Source organism: Apaloderma vittatum, unplaced genomic scaffold (genome assembly GCF_000703405.1).
Source record: "Apaloderma vittatum isolate BGI_N311 unplaced genomic scaffold, ASM70340v1 scaffold7891, whole genome shotgun sequence".
Classification (NCBI taxonomy): domain Eukaryota; kingdom Metazoa; phylum Chordata; class Aves; order Trogoniformes; family Trogonidae; genus Apaloderma; species Apaloderma vittatum.
The window spans coordinates 102,121-122,824 of NW_009697325.1; the positions used below are offsets into that span (position 1 = coordinate 102,121).

Genomic DNA, 20,704 nt, shown 5'->3' on the forward strand with positions numbered 1-20,704 from the left:
AACCCTGTCCCTCGTTAAGTTTTGCTCTCATTTTGTTAAGGAAATCCAGCACTTGCCTATTTTTAAAGCAAAGTCTTACAATTTCACAGGCAGAAAGGTGGGTGAGAGAAACCAGGTGGGCGGGAGAAACCAGACAGAGTAGACTAGAAGCAAGAGTATTTTAACTGTTGAAGTACTCACTGGTGAATCTTCTCACCGAGCAAAAATCCTGAATATTTTCTGTTTTCTTCTTCTTTCAGTGAACAGCTGTACAGCCCCTTGGCAGGTTTGCTCTCTAGTGCTGCTCTCCATAGAGGATAATTGTTCTTGTTAACATTAGTTCACTGTCATTAGGTCTGTGCTGTGCCTCTGAAGGCCTAAATGATTCATATTGTGGGTAAATATGTTCCCATGGAGGAATTCCTGACTTTGACGATGATGTATTTATTTATTTTTGCTCTGGGCAGCACAATAAAAAGTGCCTTACCCCAAGCAGATGTTCACATCTTAAGTCCCGGGTTCAAAATCGTAGGAAGCACAGGTTACCCATCCCAGGTGGTACCAGCTCTCATTCAGTGCATTGCCTGTTTACATTTTAACTTTTATTTGTTTTCAATTTCTAGCTTTTTCACAAAGACTTTGTATTCAAAAACCCTGAAATTTACATCTGGTATTCATAAACATTTTCATTAATTAAAAAGTGTGTACACTTCTTTGAGTACTACATTTTAAGATGCCTTTATGTGGTACTTGAATTTTGGACTCTAGATCATTTGATGCAACACAGATGCCTGGTGATTAAAAGGATCTTAATTTTAAATGAAGCCTGTGGTCTTTGTTATCTAGAGTGAGGTCCAGAAATTTGGGGTGGGGAAGCTGCCCATTCTGCATGAGGAGAAAGCTTGCTTGTTCTCTTACTTCAGTAAAAATGAAAATAATCTGGTGTTGCTTTTCTCCCAGGACACAGATTTCAGTATACACTGAGAGGTTTAGGCAGGCAGCTCTCCATCTTTTGGGTTCTCAGTAACAAACTTACTTTCTCCTGAAGTATCAGGACTTGGGAGATGTCTCTGCTGATCTTCAGCAGCCAGACTGTTAGATTTTATTCTGGGACTGAATGCCTGTCCAGTATCATCATGTGGACCACATGAGTCCATTTTGTTATTTCATTCAGTATTGAGAAACATATATAGGAGGTAACTCATTTGTTTCTTTTCCCCTCCCTCTCCTTGTGGTATTTTTAGTTTGGAGAATTAGGGTTTAACAGTGAAAGAAAACAAAATTTGAGTATCAGCTGTGATGTATTATGGTGGTATGTATAGAGAAGCATAGCATTGCTTATGTTATTTTAATAAGCTTGGAATGTTTTAGAAAGGACAGAGTCTAGAAAGTTACTTTTTGCCAGTTTGGGATCCATGTATGAACAAAGCCAGCTCTAGCTATTGTATGTTTAATGTTAGTATTTTGCAGTAAGCTACTAAGGAATTCTTCAATAGCCCCAGTAATGTAATTTTTCAAAAGTCCTTTTTCTGTTGTTTTCATGCAGGTTACCATGAAAGCCAAACAGCTGAAGGACTCTGTTGCATATACACCAGGTGTGTGTTCCTGCCTCTCCCTCTGATGCTTTGTAAGAAGCGCCGCACATGGATTCTGGCTGTGGAACCACCGGGCGCTTTGCACATCTCAGGGGGGCCGTGTGGAGAGACAGTCGTGGCTTTGCTTACGTTGAGCAAAGGGAAGCACTGATGTGTTTTCCAAGGGAAGGTTTCCCTTCAGCTACATCCTCCCAGGCCTTCTTGCTCAGTTTGTGGGGTTTGTTCTGGCTGTTCTCTTTGTTTCCATCAGTGTGGTAATTTACTAGTACTTCCTGTGAATCAGATAAGCTCATAATTGGCAAAGTTCATTGCTTCATAGCAAATACCTTGATTTCTCAATAAGCATTTTCCTTAAGCTTTTAATCTAGAAGAGCTTTTTCTCCTCTCCGAGCTATTCCGGGTACCTTTTATTTGTGGGCAGTTCCCTGCTTGTTTGTGGCTTGTTTTATCTGAAGTGTAACAGCAGTGCTTGTAACAGGTATCATTAGGCTCTCCGAGCTTAAAACGCTGGCCCAGAACTCCAGGAATGTCAAAGCCAATGTGAATTTGCCAGACCACATCATCACCCAGCGAGAAAGGGAGGAGGAAGAGGAGGAGGAAGGGAACTACGGTCATATCTCAGAGCAGAGGGAAGTCCAGACAGATCAAAAGGAGACCGCTGCAAGTGAAACTAGACACCGCAAACGAAAAATTGTCAAAGCACCTGAAATGACTCTACCAGCAACAAAAGAGGTACCAGAGGAGAAGGGCAGGGGAAGACGCCAGAAAGATTTTGATAACACTGAGGAAGAGAGTGAAGATGAGAGCAGAAAAAGAGAGAAAAGCCGTGTCCCAGAAGAACTGTGGACTCAAAATCAACAGAAACTTCTTGAAATGGCCTTGCAGCAGTATCCAAAGGGAACATCAGATCGCTGGGATAAAATAGCAAAATGTGTTCCTGGAAAAAGTAAGGTATGTTTTAGTTTTGTTTCAACTATAGTATAAATTGAAGGGAAATCTATTTTCTACCAATTTATGATTACCTTAAGAATGGAGAGAGTTCATGCAAAAAGGTGAGATCTTTCAGTCCGGACATAGTGGACCTAAATAGCATTACTGTCATGCTTGTTGTCTTTAAATAAAGTGTATTTTAATGTAATTCAGTTTGTTTGATCTGTTACAGAAAATGTTGAAATACCTCCTTTCGTTTAAAATACCTACCTCTCCTCTGCCTTTCAGATCTTCAGTTGCAGGACAAATTAGATTTTAAAACAAATTTTGAGTCAAAGTTAGTAACCAGATATTGGTGAGCTGCTTTCCTTGCACTTTTACAGTACCTTTCTCAACCCATCTCAATGAACAAACAAAATAAGTAATCCATCTGCGTTAAAAGCCCAATAATCTAGCTAATGTTCTCTTTGTAAGTATGATCTTTTTAAATTGGCTTTCATTGTTATTGGTATAGCTGGTCCATGCTAGATTTTGGAATAGTTGCGATAGCATAGTTCATTTGCTTTCAGTTGTCGTAGCTGCAGAGTATCCTCATGTTATTTGTGCCAAACACAGCATGAGAAAGCAGGAATCATCGGTGGGGATTTGAGTGTTTCTCTGGCTCTGGAGCAGTTCAGTGGTATCTGGGGGCTGTAGATGCTGTGTCAGGGAGCGTAAAGGCTCCTCTGAACCTGTGTGAAGCGGTGTTCTCCCACCTGTCACTGCTCTGAAACAGGTATCGCAGTACAACTGTTTAGTAATTGCTTTCACAGTCATTGTCCAGAAGGCACGTGTTCTCCTCGGCTTGTGTGCTCTTTACCAAGAGAAATTATCCATTAAGTAATGTAAATTGCAAGTTCATGTTTCTAATCCACTCTTCACAAGACTTAGATTCTCCTGAAATTCAGGGTGCAACTTACTTAAAAATTAAAAAAAAACGCCAAAACCAGCAAAACAGCCCCCAGAACCCAGCACTTCTTCTGGAATGAGGCAGCATGCATAGAGTTAAAGCAATACTAAAATACCAACCTTCAATTAAATACTTTTGTTTTTCCTTTTAGGAGGAGTGTGTAGCAAGATACAAGTTGCTTGTTGAACTGGTACAAAAGAAAAAAATGGCTAAAAGCTGAATGTTCTGAGCAGAAGAGATGTAGCTCATCTTTTGTCACAATGGGGTTTTAAATCTCATATGCAGGAAACTGCTGTTTTTGTACCTCAGTCTTTCTATACGTCATGTGCCTTAGTAAAAGAAAATATTAATAAATCTTATATCATCTTATGTATTTTGCGTGTTGAAGACTGAAGTGGTATTTTTGTGTTGGCGCATTGCTTAAGCAGATGTGGGGTAACAATGTCTAAAAAATTAGTGGCTCCTCAGGAAGGCCCACACTGATGACTGCACACTGCAATGGGTAGGTTTACACCAAACGAATATATAAAATACAAAGACTTTGTTTTGAAAGAGAGAAGTGATCTGGAACTGTTAAAGCAAGCACAAGAGTAATGGAACTCTGCACTCAAAATATATTTTTCTTTTTTTGCAGCTGTAAGTCCAAGACCATATGTGTTTGAGCACATCTGCTGCTACATGAATTGTCTTGTCATTCTAACAATTTCCTTATTTCTAATTTTACTTCTATGTGCATCATAGAACCTTTTTTGCCAGCCCTGCAGATATAATACACAGGGATAGTTGATAGTGCTGTTAATTTGATAAAGTTTAAAAGGGGAAGAACTTTAAAGGCCACTATTAGAAATCAAGATATATAAGGCATATACTTCATGAGCAGTTTTTAAGTACAGAAGAGAACTTAAAAGCTAACATATTATTGCAATAAGAGTTCTCATATTTGGGTGTTGGTTTTTTTTTAATATCCAGGATTGAATATAGTTTGATTTTATATATGAAGAATAGATCATAAAGGTTATTATTCCTTACTTGCTATTTTGGTTTTCATAATTTTGGAAAAATTATACAAAGCTTAAAATGCTGGAATCAAGGGTACTTAATGGGCTGTAAATTATGTCGATGAATCAGAGCAGGGATCCTTAACTTTTGCTAGAAACGCTTAGGACTTGCAGATTTTAAATTATTTACCAGTCAAATTCTGATTTAGAATCGTAGAATAGAATTTAATACCAGCATTCAATTAAGTTCTTGAGCATTAATTCAAAATGAAAAATCAAAGGATTATGTATCTGAACTCAAAATTGGAAATTGGTGGCTGAAAATCTCCATTAACTTTCTGCCCTTTAGAACGCTGATTTTCCCCCGTAACTGTTTGCCAATTCTGTTGCCTCTAACAGATCAGCATTTCCAAGTTCCATCCCATTCCCATAGAACTTTTAAGGCAGAAGTATTTAGGTAAGTTCCATGTGCATGCCTTTACCAATTGACATGTGATTGATTTTATTTTTTGTCTCATATAAAGATAATTAATTGTACTTGGTAGAAATGATGATACTGTGGAAACTTTACTAGAGACAAAGTAATGCCTCTAAATATTGTTTCAGAGAACTTCACAGGTTAATGCCCAGAGAGCAGCCGCCCTGTGCTCCGTGTGCACAACCTGATCAAACAGTAATTCTGGGCTCTCGCCGCCTCCTGCAATTTCTCTTTAAAGGATAAAAGTAGAAGACTCTGACATTGGGCTGCGGCACAGGGCTGCAACTGGACATTTGTATCCAGTGAATCCAAAGTGTCCCCAGACAAGTATTGTGACCGCATCAGTCACTGGAATTTACAGAAGAAACTTTTGTTAAAATTTTCTGGTAGCATGTTCTAGTGGCCACATTGCAACTGAAAACCTTCTGGTCATATCAGAAATACTCCGTTCTCCTACAAGACTCACATTCACACAAGCAATATACAACTATAAACATTATTAAAGTTTATTAACAAAAGCTTTGTACATTATCTTTTAATACACTTGGAATTTTACATCTAGTCAAAATAACAGCACATTTCCATCTTACCTTTTGTACAAATTGTTACAGAATATCCACCAGTGGGTTGAGTAAGTAAAATAAACCACTGGTTTACTTTTGTAAAGTTATCTACAAAAGTGATTTGTGACGTTTTTAAAAAATTCCCCAGAACGTATAAAAATAAATTATTTTTACTTTTTCAATTAAATCTACTAATTAGAAATATTACAAATCAAAATATCAATGTTTTCTTATGAATTCTTCACAATACAAAACAGATTCACAAAACTTTATTTACAGAAATGAGGTAAGAACTGTGCAATGTTTAACTAAGAAACATATTGCAGAATTAACATGTTCTTCCAAATAAGTACACAGTGGAGGTCTAATTACAGCTGGGTCTTTTCCTCTAATAATTCCCACCTCACTACTGATTAGTGGTCATCGCCCCCAGTTCAGCTGTCCTTCACCGTACTGCATAGACTCACGCCGTGAAACCAGCTCCTGTTGCAAGCATTGGAACACAGGTTCACCCGTTTCAACCACTGGTACAGATTTCTAGTGGGAAGTAGGAACTCAATGTTTTTGGTAATTTATTAGTGAAAAGTGACCCAGGTAACAATCTGCCTGAGCTATCTACAGTGGTATAAACACCTTGAGTAAAGGCAGAGCGTCAAGGCTGCTGGTGCGACACCGAACCTTCCCGCTGCTTCACAAGGACACGTGTAGTGCACGATCCGCTCCTTGCAGCCGTCCTAACACAACGGAGGTAGCAACAGGCACTTGGTTTAGGCCAAACATGACACCTACGTCTTCCAGTGCGGCCTTCTCGGCTGGTAAGAAAACTTTGTCACCGGAACCCAAATGGTCCCTTTAAAAACCTCAGAACTCTTAAAACCTACACCAAAAGTAATAAACTTTGGATTCCATACTGGATTTCTTACTCAGGAAAAACTCCCACTATATAACAACAGGAATTTAAAGGAATAAAAAGGTTAGAAGTGGATTCCCTTATGAGTCAGGTTTCAAAAGAGGTGCATAAAAAAGAACTGACAAACAGCAAATCCCGGCTGCCTTTTACAAGCTTCATCTAAAAGGATCTATCGCAACCGCGGTGGAAGATCAGACCGGCTAGGGTTGGGGGTGGCTTGGTTTTTAAAAGTACTGCTCTGAAACCATGTGTGACTGCAGACAGTTTGCTAGCCTTTAAATTTATAAGATTAGGACTGAAGAGTCAAGCATATATTTTCGGGTGGGTGAATTTGTACTTAGTACCATCATGTTGACAAAATAATTATGGTTTGCAGAGTTTTATCTACTTCACAGTCTGAAACATTAAAAAGTACATCCATTTTAGTGCAACAAGAAAGCAAATGAAAGCCTACCAAAAATATCCTCATGAAAATTATTAACCTTTTGCTGTGCAGTAGGAGTTCCTTGTTGCATTTCTTCAGTCTGCAGAAAGGAAACCTGCAGCGTGCAGCTGGATGAAGTGCTAAAACAGCAGGACGTGCAGTTCTCAAGTATCATTCAAATGTCAACTCTTCTCTGACGCAACTGATCCAGTTTTATCATTGAGCCTCTGTGTAAGAGAAAATACTTCTAAAAATCAGATTATAAAATAAAAAGTTAAGTGAAATTAAATTCATACAAATGACAAAGCAGGTGAGGTACAGTTTCTAAAGCTACCTAAACTGTAACTTCTGTGTTGTAAAGACTAATCATGTATTCTACAAGAAGGGGAAAAGAAAAGAATAACCAAAGGAGTAGTCCTACACTGAAGCAACTCCTACTACTGTCATCACAACTAGCAGTAGAAAACAACAATTTTCCTTCCACTTTCATTTCGACAAGACTTGCTCTTGGCTGGTGGTCTCGCCTGAGAACCATGTGGTGGTCAAGACAAATACCAGGTGACCTCTGATACACCATACTCATGGGAGAGGGCTGAAACCTACACTTTTTCCACCAGAATTGAAATAAAATGTCCATTTTGCCCAGTCTTGGTCATCTTTCTTCCATAAGCTGCTAGAAAGACATTTCCTGTTGAATGTTGGACAGGACTAAGTAAAAACCTCATCTCATTCACTGAGCATTCAGAAATGCCTGACAACCTGTTTCACCTGGAAATAAGATTAGAACAGTCAAACTTCTTATAAATAGAGAATTTATTTAAACTTCCTTTTGGATTAAAATAGCTCAACAATTCACTACCGTCTGTCTCAATTCTAACCTTTTAATTAAAAAAAAAAAGGCAAGCAATTTCAAAAGATATTTATTTCTAAGGGGTTTGTTTTGTTTCCTGGAACTGTTACAAGAACAAAAACTAAAACTGCAACAGCATATTTGTAAAATACACTAGTGCTGCCCAATCACACTGTCCAAGATAGTAAGAATCATTTCAAAAACTTCTACTTAAGGTCACATATAGAACAGTTTGTTCTGATGCAAACCAAATACAGGATCTCCATTCATTACAGATTTTTAGAAAATTATGGGAGATAAAATTTTAAACACACTCGAACAAATAGTGAACATTTCTCAATAAAGGTGAGGGAGGCACTGGGCAAATCCCAGTGACAGATCCCTTCTGAGCCAACAGGCAGTGACCAGGATCCTACTAGAATTCTCATCTTGGGGATGCAGGTTACGGGCAACTGCTGAAGACAATGGAACATCTTTGCCAGAAAACCTTGTCTTGTTTCCCTACCTGATGAGGGAAGGAGTCTCTCAGCTTCCTAGTGTGCAGCCTCATCTTCCCATGCCTGAACCAAGATACACACAGCCCCTTCTCCTAATACCTATTTCACCCTCCCAGCAACGGGCTCCTCATCTCTCAACTACCTGACCAACCTCTGCAGCTGCGCAGCACTTCCTGAGCCAGGGAAGCAGGAGCGTGCAGCAGACAAGGGCAGGTGTAAGTGACTACAAGCTCACCGCATTCTGAACCTCTTTAAGTGGAGCCCGAGGCTCAAGAAAAAGAAAATAAAGAAGAAATCCACCATTCTTGAGTGGATATAGGCACATAACTTGCTTCTTATCTTGTTGTCACATCACAGAGGTACTACATTGAAAACGGGGTGAGAAATATACTTACTGTCACCTTCTGAGCTGCGTTATCTCCATGAATTGTAAGGAAGGGGTTAGCAGTAGCTGCGTTAAGTGGTGAGGCCTGCGTGCCCGACAGCAAGTTGTTTATGGGGATCTGCGCTCCTCCAGTGATCTGCAACTGCTGCACTTCAGACTGGTGGTGTTGGTGGTGGTGATGTTGTTGCTGTACTAATTGATACAAAAGGGCCTGATGTTGTTCCTTGAATAATATGAGAAGAAGTAGGAGAGAAAAAAAGTAAATCAAGAATTAGTTACTCAAAAACAGCTTCTCCCTAGGTTCTTGCTTATCTGAATCTTCCGTCAGTGCAGCTCTTGACCTAATCCCTGCTAATTTAGGTTACGCTAATAAAGTTCCACGAGACTGTGGGAAAGAGAAGAAAGTGCCTATAAACTTTCCTGAAATCAGTAAACTCAGAAGTTCAGTTCAGTCTGCTGGCTTCGTGAGGCCTCTATCAGAAGAAACAGACCCGAGAAGAATTTCACAAACCATGTTTGTCAAAGTACTAAAACTGCACAATTAACAGTACAAATAGTCAAACCAGTTACCCAGTGGTGTATGAGTACTGCAAGGCAGAGCAAAGACAGCTCAGGAGATGGTAACTGAAAATCTTTTGCTCGAGTCCTGGTGGAATCACAGAATATTTTAGGGTGTTGTTCTCATCCACACATGGTCCCAAACTCTGGTGCCCATAGCTGACACTGAGATAGATGAACCACCATGTCCATGTGGGACAAAATGGGACTGAAGGCATTAGGAAACGCTGCTTCTAGCACACAGCCCAAAGATAACCCTGTAATTTAGCACCACTATCATCAAAAAAGGTTGAAGCAACTGAAAAACTAAAATATTATCAACCCCTCTAATACCAAGTTAAGCACATTTCCAGTATTTGTATTAGGCTGAGGAGTTTATCCATGCCTGCCTTAGAACACAATAGAGGAGTAAATCATAATTAACTGGGAAAACTTACTGACGTGAGCTGCTGGGTACTTAGTAATTGTTGAAATTGCTGGTGCTGTTGATGGAGTAGAAGTTGTCGCTGTTGATCAGGAAGTAATCCTAGTCCCGAGGCACTGTAGGATTTGACAGACAATATTGTAGTTTATATCCAAGTATAGGAACTTTTTTTATTTCAGCTTTCCAGTGAAACAAGTGATGTATATAAATAGACAGTTCCTGTTTAGCATTTTGATTGCACACAGATGTATTAAATGGTCCATCTGTCCAGTTGCATTTTGTGACACACACCTAGACACTATCGCCGCCCCTCAGTCTCATTTATGCTGAGCAACACCAACATCTTGCCTGTAACATAAGTCTACTATGGGCACATTACTTTAAACTCAGGTAATAATTAGCATTTCTATATTTTTTCAAATACTTTATACAGAAAGGCCAGATTTTATATTAGACAGCTCTTGCCGTTAACTAGCACTTTGTCTCGATTTCTTTCTAATTCTCATCTTGTGATATATTCAAATCTATTACTATTGCCTAAACCTTGTCTGTAACGTAGCAAATACGTTCAGTCTTGCAGTGGGCCCAACGATGCTGCCATGGAGTGAAGGATGCTACTTAGCTCCCAGTCCCTATTTTTGGGCCTACATAAAATTTTCCACAGCTATTTGAAAGACTGGGCAGCTGATCCAGCTGACAACTGGTCTGGAAATAAAGGGTTTCTTCAGCCAGTTTCACTGCAAGACCAACCGCATGGGTGAGGATGGTTCTGGAACACAAGGCCAGGAAGACAGCTGGATTTACCCTTTCAATACCAATGTCAGCTTTTACTAGTTTAAAACACTTGTTGAATTATTAAGGTATAGTTTCACGATAGGTTCACCCTGCTATTGAAAGGTTAAGTATTTCCCTTTCAGTTGTACATTTCTGTCCCCCGTGTCCCGTCCCCGTCCTTGCACTAGCTTTTCCCAACGAGCTGCATCTCTTGGGAACTGGGCTGAAACCTAAGCCAGTACAAAACACTCTGAAAGCTGATCTGTTAATGCAGATGAGGTTATTGTGTGAACTTATGGGCACTGATACCAGCAAGAAGGTGCACACAGAATGACCAACAGTCTGGCAGGATTGCTAGTTGTGATTGGTAGTAAGGAATTAAATTAACTGAAATCGGCCACAAATCCACACAGGCTACAATCATTTTGCTCTTCAGGACATAACAGTTACTGTGCCTTTCTGCAGGCGCTGGCACACTGTGGCAGCTGACTGGAGGTTAGCACAGCTGACACCCATCTACAAGAAGAGCTGGAAGGAGGATTTTGGGAACTACTAGCCAGTCAGTTTGACCTCAGTGCTGGGGAAGTTTATGGAGCAGATCATCGTGTGTGCCATCACGTGGCATATACAGGACAACCAGGTGATCAGGCACAGTCAGCATGGGCTTATGAAAGGCAGGTCCTGCCTGATCTCCTCCTATGACAAGGTGACCCGCTTAGTGCATGAGGGAACAGCTGTGGATGACGTCTACCTGGATAATAAAGACCTTGGCAGTGTTTCCCACAGCATTCTCCTGGAGAAACTGGCTGTTCACAGCTTGTGTGGCTGTATTCCACTGGGTAAAAAACCAGCTGGAAAGCCAAGCCCAGAATGGTGGTGAACAGAGTTAAATCCTGTTGGTAGCCAGTCACAAGTGGTGTTCCCCAGCTCTCTGGATTGAGTGCACACTCAGTAAGTTTGCGAATAACACCAGGCTAGAGGGGAGTGTTGATCTGCTTGAGGGAAGGAAGGCTCTGCAGAGGGACCTGGACAGGTTGGATCAATAGGCTCAGCCCAACTGTATGAGATTCAACAAGGCCAAGTGGCAGGTCCTGCCCCTCAGTCACCACCACCCCAGGCAATGCTACAGGCTTGGAAGAAATGACTGGAAAGCTGCCCAGTGGAATGGTGCCTGAGGGTGCTGATGGACAGCCGGCTGAACAGGAGCCAGCAGTGTGCCCAGGTGGCCAAGAAGGCCAGTGGCATCCTGGCCTGTGTCAGGAACAGTGTGGACAAGCAATCAAAAGGGAAGTGATTGTCCCCCTGGACTCAGAACTGGTGAGGATGCACCTTGAATCCTGCATTTGGGTTTTGGCCACTTACTACAAGAGGGACACTGAGGTGCTGGAGCATGTCCAAAGAAAGGCAACAAAGGTGGTGAAGGGTCTCAAGCACAAGTCTTATGAGAAGTGGCTGGAGAACTGGGGCTGTTTAGCCTGGAGAAAAGGACGATGAGAGGAGACCTTATCGCTCTCTACAACTCCCTGAAGGAGGTTGTAGAGAGGTGGGGATTGGACTCTTCTCCCAAGTAACATGTGACAGGACAAGATAAAATGGCGTAAAGTTATACCAGGGGAGGTTTGGAATGGATATTAGAAAAAAATTCTTCACTGAAATGATTGTTAAGCATGGAAACAGGCAGCCCAGGGAAGTGGCTGAGTCATCATCCCTGGAGGTATTTAAAAGATGTGTAAATGAGATGCTTAGGGACACAGTTTAGTGGTAGACCTGGCATTACTGGGTTAATGGCTGGACTTGATAAATCTTAAAAGGTCTTTTCCAACCTCAACAATTCTATTGATACCCCATGATTTACTTTATAATATTCATTACCATCACTTCTGCCACTCTCCACATTCTCAAACATACTGTCAATGGTTCTTTTCCCCAGCCATGAAATCAATTCTATTGACCTTGTCCTGCACAAGCCATTTTGCCTCTGATTCTTGCTGTACTGTTTTTGTCCTGTTTTATACCCTTACCTGAAACTGTGTATTTGGAAGTGCACATAATATTCCATGTCCACACACATGAGGGATTTAACATGGCAGAACACAAAATGGATAACACCATCCTACTTATTCCCCAAGAACTGCTAGCAGTGTTTGTTTGATTGTTAGTGAAAGCTGAGATGGTACTTCACATATCCAAGGAAACGCCTAGATTTTTCTCCTAAGCTACAACAGCAAAACTCAGGCCTAACATAAGCCAGAACTGTGCATGTGTTTGACTTCCAAATGATGACACTCGTTGATTAATTGAAATTCCTTCAGCTTTAAATTCAATTGTATCCAAAATATTTGTAACTGCAAAAAAATAAGTACCTTCAGTTTGACTAATACTACCATTATTTCCTTTTTCTATTTTTACATCACTTTTTCTGTATATTCCAATAGAATGAATCTTTTCCACTGTTCTTTCACCTTTTTATCCCCTTCCTTCTTTTCTCCTATATCATGTTTTACCTTTGCACTTCTTTTTTCCTGCTGTTGTTCTCCCTCCTCTTTATCTGCTCTGCCTTCCTCTCTTGCTCTGCATTGGCACTTGAAAGATAACACCCTCACCCAGCAGCCAAGATCTAAGTGTCTAGAAACAAAACCCAACTGCAGAAGACAAAATGCTGCAGCTCCCAAGCTTCCCAGAAGAGGCAGTTCACTGCACGTCACCACAGAGCTTTCTCTAAACCAGATCAGCTTGGAATGTAAATTTAATCCTTTTTAGCTTCTCATTAAAAAGTATACAATCAGTCTGAAACTCTCCATACTACAGGCTTCTCTTGTTGCGGGAACGTAAAGAAACAATCCTATCTTTTTCCTCAAATCACTCTCCCAGTTGCCAGCAATCTGTATTAAGCGATCTTTCTCCCAGGAAAGGATTGAGTATTTTTCTCCGCCGAATGAATGTAGGCTTTTTTACCTACAATTTGAAACTCTAACTGCAACGTGCAAATCAGCATCTTCTCACCTCCCTATGTCCCAGAGTTAAAGAGCTCACATGAATAAAGACAACAGGCACGAAGAAATCTTCGCGTATTGATGAATAACCTGGCTATTTTTCACATGAAACTGTCTGAATGGATTCTGAAGCTTGGGAAGTTACTGTAGGCAGCAACTTAGAGGAACGCCTGGGAAGTCTTTGAATTATGGAACAATAAACAGAAGTTAAAAAGTTGGGCTGAGCTCTCATGTGGCTTTCCATCATGTTGTGAATACTGATTTAAACCACCTCCAATCCAAATCACCCCCATGTGATCCAGCCAGGTTCACAGGGCTCGCAATAGCATGGTAGCAAACCTCTGCACCGGCCTGCGCTTGTCACCATTTAACTTTCTCACTTAAGCAGTTCAAAAAGTAGTGAAACCTAGACAGATTTTTTATTAAAACAGTCAACTAGTTGCCACTGAAATGAGCACTAAACTCAAGAGTGGCAGAAACGATGTCCCATGTAATTTCAGAATCAATAATCTCTACCAGTGGAAATACTTTTATATTTCTTTTTTTTCCCCTTCATTCAAAGTCATCCCAGAGCGTCTTTGCAACTTAGTTCCAATAACAGAGAAATTTCACTGAGATGTTCATAATGGAAGAAACGGGAATGAAGAATGTATGTGTCATTACTGAAATCATGTTAGCTTGCTCAGTCAGAATATTTTTTCTTCTAAATATACGAGAAATGCTGAACAAGTTACAGAAAACTGGGGCAATTGTGAAACACCTCAAATGGAAGGGGGCCCAGCAAATCATCCAGATGAGCTCAATACAGCAGGGAATTGTGTGAAAAGTGCACATCTAAATTTAATATAAACATTAACTTTAATTTAGTATTATTGAGGGTGCAGTGCAGAAAGAGGTTATGCAAAAACAGAAATAGAGAAATGGGAATGCTGCTGGAGTTATACATCATAAACTTGTAGCAGAAAACAGGGCATCATTGGGAGTATTCCAGACTATTCTGCAAGTTAGAATGAGCGCTTGAGAACAAGATACTAGTTGCAGTATTCTGCATGAACTGGAGTAGTCTTCTACTAGGCTACATAGTTGAGTTACAGCAGTTAAAATGGATTTTTTTTTTAAGTAAGACAAAAGAACTTCTGCAATATGAAGAGTCAGAAATAAACATTATGTGCATTAACAAAATTATATGAGAAAACAGCAGCCTGGCTGGTATATTTTGGCATTACCTGAAAGGGGAAAGAATTATACAACTGATTATTATTTGTCTAGTATTTCTCAGTCCTCCTTACACTTTTGGGGAGAGTAACACAAAATTCTTGAGTGTTTTCAGCATTCCTCTGCTACTCAAGAAAAAAAGATAACCATTAACGAAATGTCTTTTGTTTATCCTACAAAATGTTATGTTCACATATTATATAAACTATGAAAAATACAACCTCCTGAGTAAAAACATAATAGCACATCAAAACATTGTGATACACTTAATAATACCAGGTTTTATGAGCCCACTGAAGCACTACCACACCGTGATACAGTACACGAATATTGAGGAGCTGCCAAATGAACAGCAAGAAAGAAACAGAAAACAGAAGCTACAAAACTAGGGGATCCCTTGCATCATTCCGATCACATGTGCCTTTTTTGGTGGGTAATCCGCCATAATCTCCAAAAATAAACTCTAGTTAAAGACAAGTAATCCATTCCTTATCTGCAGGCATTCCTTTCTACATAGAACCACAGCTCTCCTTTCCTAAGCGAGGGACAACATGAGGAGCAGGAGGAAGGGGAGCGGGGAGGATGAGGCAGCCCCAAAACCCTCCCAAAGCGAGCAGCCCATTTCCCTTCCGGGAAAGCAGCTGTCTCCTCCTGTTACCCTTCCGCCTCGCGCAGCAGCAGTTCATGCCACTGAGGACACCTCGTTTGGGGGAAGGGCTGTGCCAAATACTCAAGTGTGGATCTTCTCATGCAGTTAAAAATCCTAAGGAACACCACTTGAAAAAACTAATTCTGTGTTTGGAACCAGATGCAGAGAACTGAAAACACCACGCAACTGCGCTGCTGCTGCTGCGGTTAGTTATGCCTGTCACACCGTTAGAGGACCTGTCCTCCTCACCCCCTCCCCCCTTCTTACTGCAACAAATGGTGGCTTTTCTAGTGCTCCTTAAATCCTGGAAAAACAAGTGGCAGAACAAAGAATATTGTTTTCTGAACTCAAAAAAAAAAAAAAAAAAGCTGAAGCACATTTACATAATTGCATTTGTTTGGGAATGCGACTTGATTAAAAAAACAGGAATAAATGGATACTAGGATTCCCAAAAGCTAAAAAGAAAACATCTTTTCTGTAACTTGACTATTGGTGCTCCATTAAATGCCTCCTTACTTTCATTCACGGGTCAGGAGCCGAACCTAGTCTGACAATCACAGGCTAAGGAAAAACAGTTCCTTTTGAGTAAGACAGTTAGAAAACAGCCAACCTCAAGAACAGCAGCCCCACGGAGGAGACAGATAAAATCGGCAAATCCTTACCTGTTACTCAATGTGGTTGGCAGCGGATGCGTCGTGTTGGGCGCGTGAGTGAGCGGAGAAGGGTTCTGTGAAATTGTTGCCGGGGTCTGAATGACCCCGTTTAGAGCCCCTACGATGCCGTTGATGGCCAGCTGGCCGGCTGGCAGCGCTCCAATGATTCCACCCACAGCAGGCACTGCAGGAATGGTGGAGGTTACAGTCTGCATTCCACTTGCGAGTGCCCCCACTGTCACACCATTGACCTGTTGAACTCCGGTGACTCCTGAGCCTTGCTGAGCTGGACTCTGCCCAGCAGGTGGTGGAGTGGAAAGAGCTGATGAACTGCTGGTGCTTTGTCCGCTGGAGGTTATCTCCTGGTGTAAAAACAAACAACAAAACCCCCTCAAGCTGCATAAAATTTCACCTAGTTGGCACAACTGTGCGGACTACAATGAGTTAAGTTGAAGTTTAGAAGAAACAAATAAAAATTACCTGATTTAATACAGGAAGAGAATTGTCTGGTAAAAAACTGTTTCCCAGATGAGGGCTTTTACTGCTGTTCAAGGAATCAGTGCTAGGTGCTAAAGTGATTATTTAAAAAAAAAACAAAACAAAACAACAAAATACCCCGGTTAAATTTCTGTAACATGTAAAAAGATTCAGAATAATTACTTCAAAATAATGTCAAAGGTGAACACAGAAAATGTAAAGTCAACCTTAAAATCATTGCTGAATAGTAAAATATTAACTAAATAATTGGTGAATCAATAGATTCAAACAGACGTGCTCCAGTCTGAGGCAAAAAAGAAACTGCACTGAAACATGCAGGGATGGTTCACAAGAATCTTCCAGTTGACTTTTAAACGCTTGAACACATCAACAAATACTTAAGTCTACATTCATCCTACACGTATATGCATCTCCTACAAATGGCATACACAGATAAAATAGGTATTTCATATAAACACATTTTCAAAGGACTTTTGCTCTTACCTGCTTGTACTGGAAAGGCATGTACTTGATGAGAAGGGCTGGGATTTGAAGTTATTGTAGGAAAGGGCACTGAAAGCTGTGCATTGAGTAGCTGAAGCCGCTCCTTCTTGGCAGTCAGATTCTTTATCTGTTCTTCTAATCGCCTATTTTCAACCTGCAGTTGGTGTAACGACTTAAGCATTCCTAGAACTGAGGTAAAAATGGACACGTTACCTCTCACAACCATCTTCAAAGAATAGCATCTTCATTTTTTTTAATTTCTATATTTCAATTTAAGACTAGCATTAAGTCAGATGTGAAAACCTAAAATTATTACACAATATTTGACTTTCAAGTGGAAAGGTTTAGGATCAATTTTTGAAGTGTAGGAAAAGTACGCAGCATGTGATAGTAACTCTGCAATATATCTACACCCTTAAAGTTGCATCACTAGGGCTGACTTTCATGGTAAGTGAACAGCAGTACATGATAACTTATCCCCAAACCAGAATATAAAAGCAATATTATTTTGGAAGCACACGTTAATTGCCTGGTTGGGAAAAATCTATTTCAGCTGCAGTATTAGAAACTGTAAACGTTATCAGAACAGGAAAAAGTCGGAAAATATGAATTCAACTAACAACACAGCCAATCAACAACGTTTGTGAAAAAACAAGCAAGTTTGAAAAGGGAGTTTTTCTGCTTTAATGCCCTGTACAGTGGATCATAAACTTAACAGAAACAATGAAAAAAAAGGTCACCCAACGTGAAGTTACCAGGACACCTCGTTGGGAGCAGGAGCTCTCACTTGCTGTGAGCGGCGATCTCCAAATCACCCAGCAGGGAGCACTGTGTGAGCACTGCACTTACACCCCTTTTTTTTTGCAGAAAAAGGGCATCATCTTCCACACTAACCTGATTTTTACCAAGCACGGTCTTCTCAGACTCCGATCTGGTTTCAGAACTTGGATTTCCCAGCTAGTACTAGAGTGTGACTGTAAAGCCATAGGGATAGTGCGCCTTTTTTTAAAAAAAAAAAATTCTAAATTGTATTTGTTTAACATGACCCTCTGGGCCTACTACAGACATAAGTCTACTGGTATAGGCACATCTGGTCATTTCCCAAGGATTTAGCTTTTATCCCTCCTCTTCAAGAACATACAAAGGAACCCTCAGTGAGCCCAAATGAGATGCAATAAGACTTAGCTAAACCTGTCCTCCAGCTATCATGTTTAAAGGATTATCCCTGCATGAATTTCCTCACAATTAGCATTTTTGTCAGGATACCATTCATAAAAATACCAACTCGACACCACTTTACACTACCAACGAGAAAAATAATGTGTTCAATAAAATAGAACACAAACCCTAACCTGGTCTTAATTTCTTTTTTTTAAATGTATTTGATCATCATCCTTGATACTGATTGTTGAAAATGATATTGATATTGTTGATACTGTTGAAAATGGAGATCAAATACTCATCACAAGTTTTTAACATATTCATTCTTGGCCTATTCCATTTGCTTGCTTTCAGAATGTCACGAGAAACACAAAAAATAATACAGATATGAAAGCCCAGTGAGACATTTGCAATTTTTTTTTTGAAACAGCAGCAGAAGTAGGCAGTTTAGATTCAAAAAATAAAGACCCGTAACAATAAAAAAATTATTATGCCAATTTATATCACACGTTATAAAACAAACTGGGGAACTGTGCTATCCTATTTACAGTAGTGGATCTAAGAGTCCGGAATTCGTTTCCAAAATCTACAACAGACCAGCAGGATCTGCAAGTCACTTCCTCTTGCATGACACAATTTCCTCATCCATAAAAACGTGGATAATTATAGAGAACTCTTTTGTAATCTACTGAAGCCACATGCTGCATTAAGAACTATGTTACAATTACACACTACAGTTATATTTCTATTCACAGCACAAAGTAAGTGTTTTTAAAAATTCTTAGACAAGCACGGAACAGCAGTTCCAAAGAACACAGTTAACAAAAGCAGCAAGAAACACAACGCGAGTACTTACTGTCACTGGGGGTGCCTTGCTCTAACAAAAACTGTTGTCCTTCACTCCATTGCCTCTCCAGAAGCTGTTCTATGCTGGCTGCTACTGGGGGCAAGTTTTCCCCACAACTGTTCCCTGATTGATCATAGCGAATCTGCAAGCTGCTTACAGGGGATCTGTTGAAAATATTGCAATTCATTGTTTAAAGAAAGGAAGGAAGGAAACGAGTTAGTAAAAGGCCACTGAAGTTTCTTACCTTACATCAGTCCTTAGCACCTATATAGCCTGTGCTTCCCAGAATAACTTAATTCATCAAAATTGCTATGAACTTCTGGTTCTCACTGCCAAGGCTTTAAAAAAAGATGTGATGTTTCACAGCGTGAGAATGTATATCGAGAAAGCACATAACCTCTTCTTGCCTACAGACTAACATAATGCCCAGCTGACAAACAGCATTGTATTAAATTACACAATACATTCTTCTACAGCAGGAAACCACTGTAAATGGATACAAATACACCTGTCTAAAAAAAAAAAATTAAAAATAAAAGATCTTCAAGCCTTTCCCTGAGAAAACTAGGGAAATAAAAACAATTTATTAAAATCAGCACAGTAATGGTACTTCCACACAGAAAGGTCACACTGCCTACCCTGTTCTAAAAAGAATCATGTAAAACCAGATTTTTGAGGGACTACGTGAAAATATTATTTCACAAGGAATGAAATGAAGGTTAGTTATCCTCTGACTGTCTTGTGCAGACTTAATATACTTCCCTTTTTTTACTCATGATCACACAGAGTTCAAAGAATAATCCCTTTGCCACATTCAAGAGGAAATTAAATATTCAGCGCACAGCCACAGAGAAAAAAGCTGGGTGCCCCTGAGGTCCTGTCAGAAGGCTTCTTCTGCACTGGACGGGACAAAATTTAACCTGTGAGCAAATCCAGATGCTCAGCGTATTTCTGACTGAGGATTCTGGCCTGGTCCCATTCCTCACACAGGACGAACACCAAAACCCTCCAGAAGTTGGTTGGTGTTTCAGTTTGTTTTATTGGGTTCTTTTAAATCAACTCCAGTGAGCTCAGATTCTTATGTATTAATTACTCTAAGTAGTAACTATTGGTGCCATCCCAGGAGCACAGCCACACGGCTTTACACGGAGAGCAAACTCACCAAGACCACCACCACAGTCCTAGTACAGGACAACATACAGAGCTCAGGAAATCAGTGTGTTAATTATGATTAGTGTAATAAGCAGTGGTTACAGCACATTAGCTACCTAATGACTGCCAAGCATTTCGTAGGCACCAGAGCAAAGCGATTTTTACGAGAAAAGGTTTTAAGTAGGTGACTTAAGAGCTCTGTAAGTATTTATAAATAATTCTTCTTTTGCATACAGGGTGAAAGAAGAAAAACACTTGTTAAAACAAAAATCCCTCATGAATGGGTAACCAAGGTAGTGTTTTCTGATAAGAGATGACAACTCAACAGCATTTAACAGTTCAGCACAGACATGGCAAAACCAGCCTTATTCACACGATGTGCTAAAGTGCTAAGAAGGAAGGTTTATGTGGAAACTTTCTGAACAGATGTACTACACTCCACACAAACAACGAACTTTAAAAAACTCCACAAAGAAAACCCAAACCAAAACCAGAAAACCATCCCACAATCCCCCCCAGCAATTTCTTCCTCCATATGCATGCTTTTGAAGGGCACATACTACTACTTTAACAGATTGTGCAGTTTGAATTATAAATCACCAACAAAATTCTTGTTGGGCTTAGGGCTGTTTCCTATCAATTTCACAAAAGCAGAAACAAAGCAACATACGACTGTATAACCTCTGCAATTCTTCACTGGAAACCCGTTCGGGGGGGGGGGGGGGGGGGTGAAAAAAAA

At 40.2% G+C, this 20,704-nt stretch overlaps 2 protein-coding genes across 2 annotated transcripts in view; one reads left to right on the top strand and one right to left on the bottom strand.

Moving 5' to 3' along the window:
- DNAJC1 (DnaJ (Hsp40) homolog, subfamily C, member 1) overlaps nt 1-3,822 on the top strand; it is a gene marked incomplete at its 5' end in the record, with an annotated part of 64,750 nt that extends 60,928 nt beyond the window's left edge. The window contains 3 exons of the mRNA XM_009877595.1: nt 1,526-1,574; nt 2,053-2,525; nt 3,605-3,822. Coding sequence (XP_009875897.1) covers nt 1,526-1,574; nt 2,053-2,525; nt 3,605-3,673 — 591 coding nt within the window. The remainder of the gene's footprint in view (nt 1-1,525; nt 1,575-2,052; nt 2,526-3,604) is intronic.
- A 3,186-nt stretch (nt 3,823-7,008) lies between these two features.
- The window catches only part of MLLT10 (myeloid/lymphoid or mixed-lineage leukemia (trithorax homolog, Drosophila); translocated to, 10), a gene marked incomplete at its 5' end in the record, with an annotated part of 17,895 nt that continues 4,199 nt past the window's right edge, over nt 7,009-20,704 (bottom strand). The window contains 7 exons of the mRNA XM_009877596.1: nt 7,009-7,053; nt 8,569-8,781; nt 9,554-9,656; nt 15,834-16,186; nt 16,305-16,393; nt 16,806-16,994; nt 18,823-18,977. Of these exons, the coding sequence (XP_009875898.1) occupies nt 7,009-7,053; nt 8,569-8,781; nt 9,554-9,656; nt 15,834-16,186; nt 16,305-16,393; nt 16,806-16,994; nt 18,823-18,977 (1,147 nt within the window). The remainder of the gene's footprint in view (nt 7,054-8,568; nt 8,782-9,553; nt 9,657-15,833; nt 16,187-16,304; nt 16,394-16,805; nt 16,995-18,822; nt 18,978-20,704) is intronic.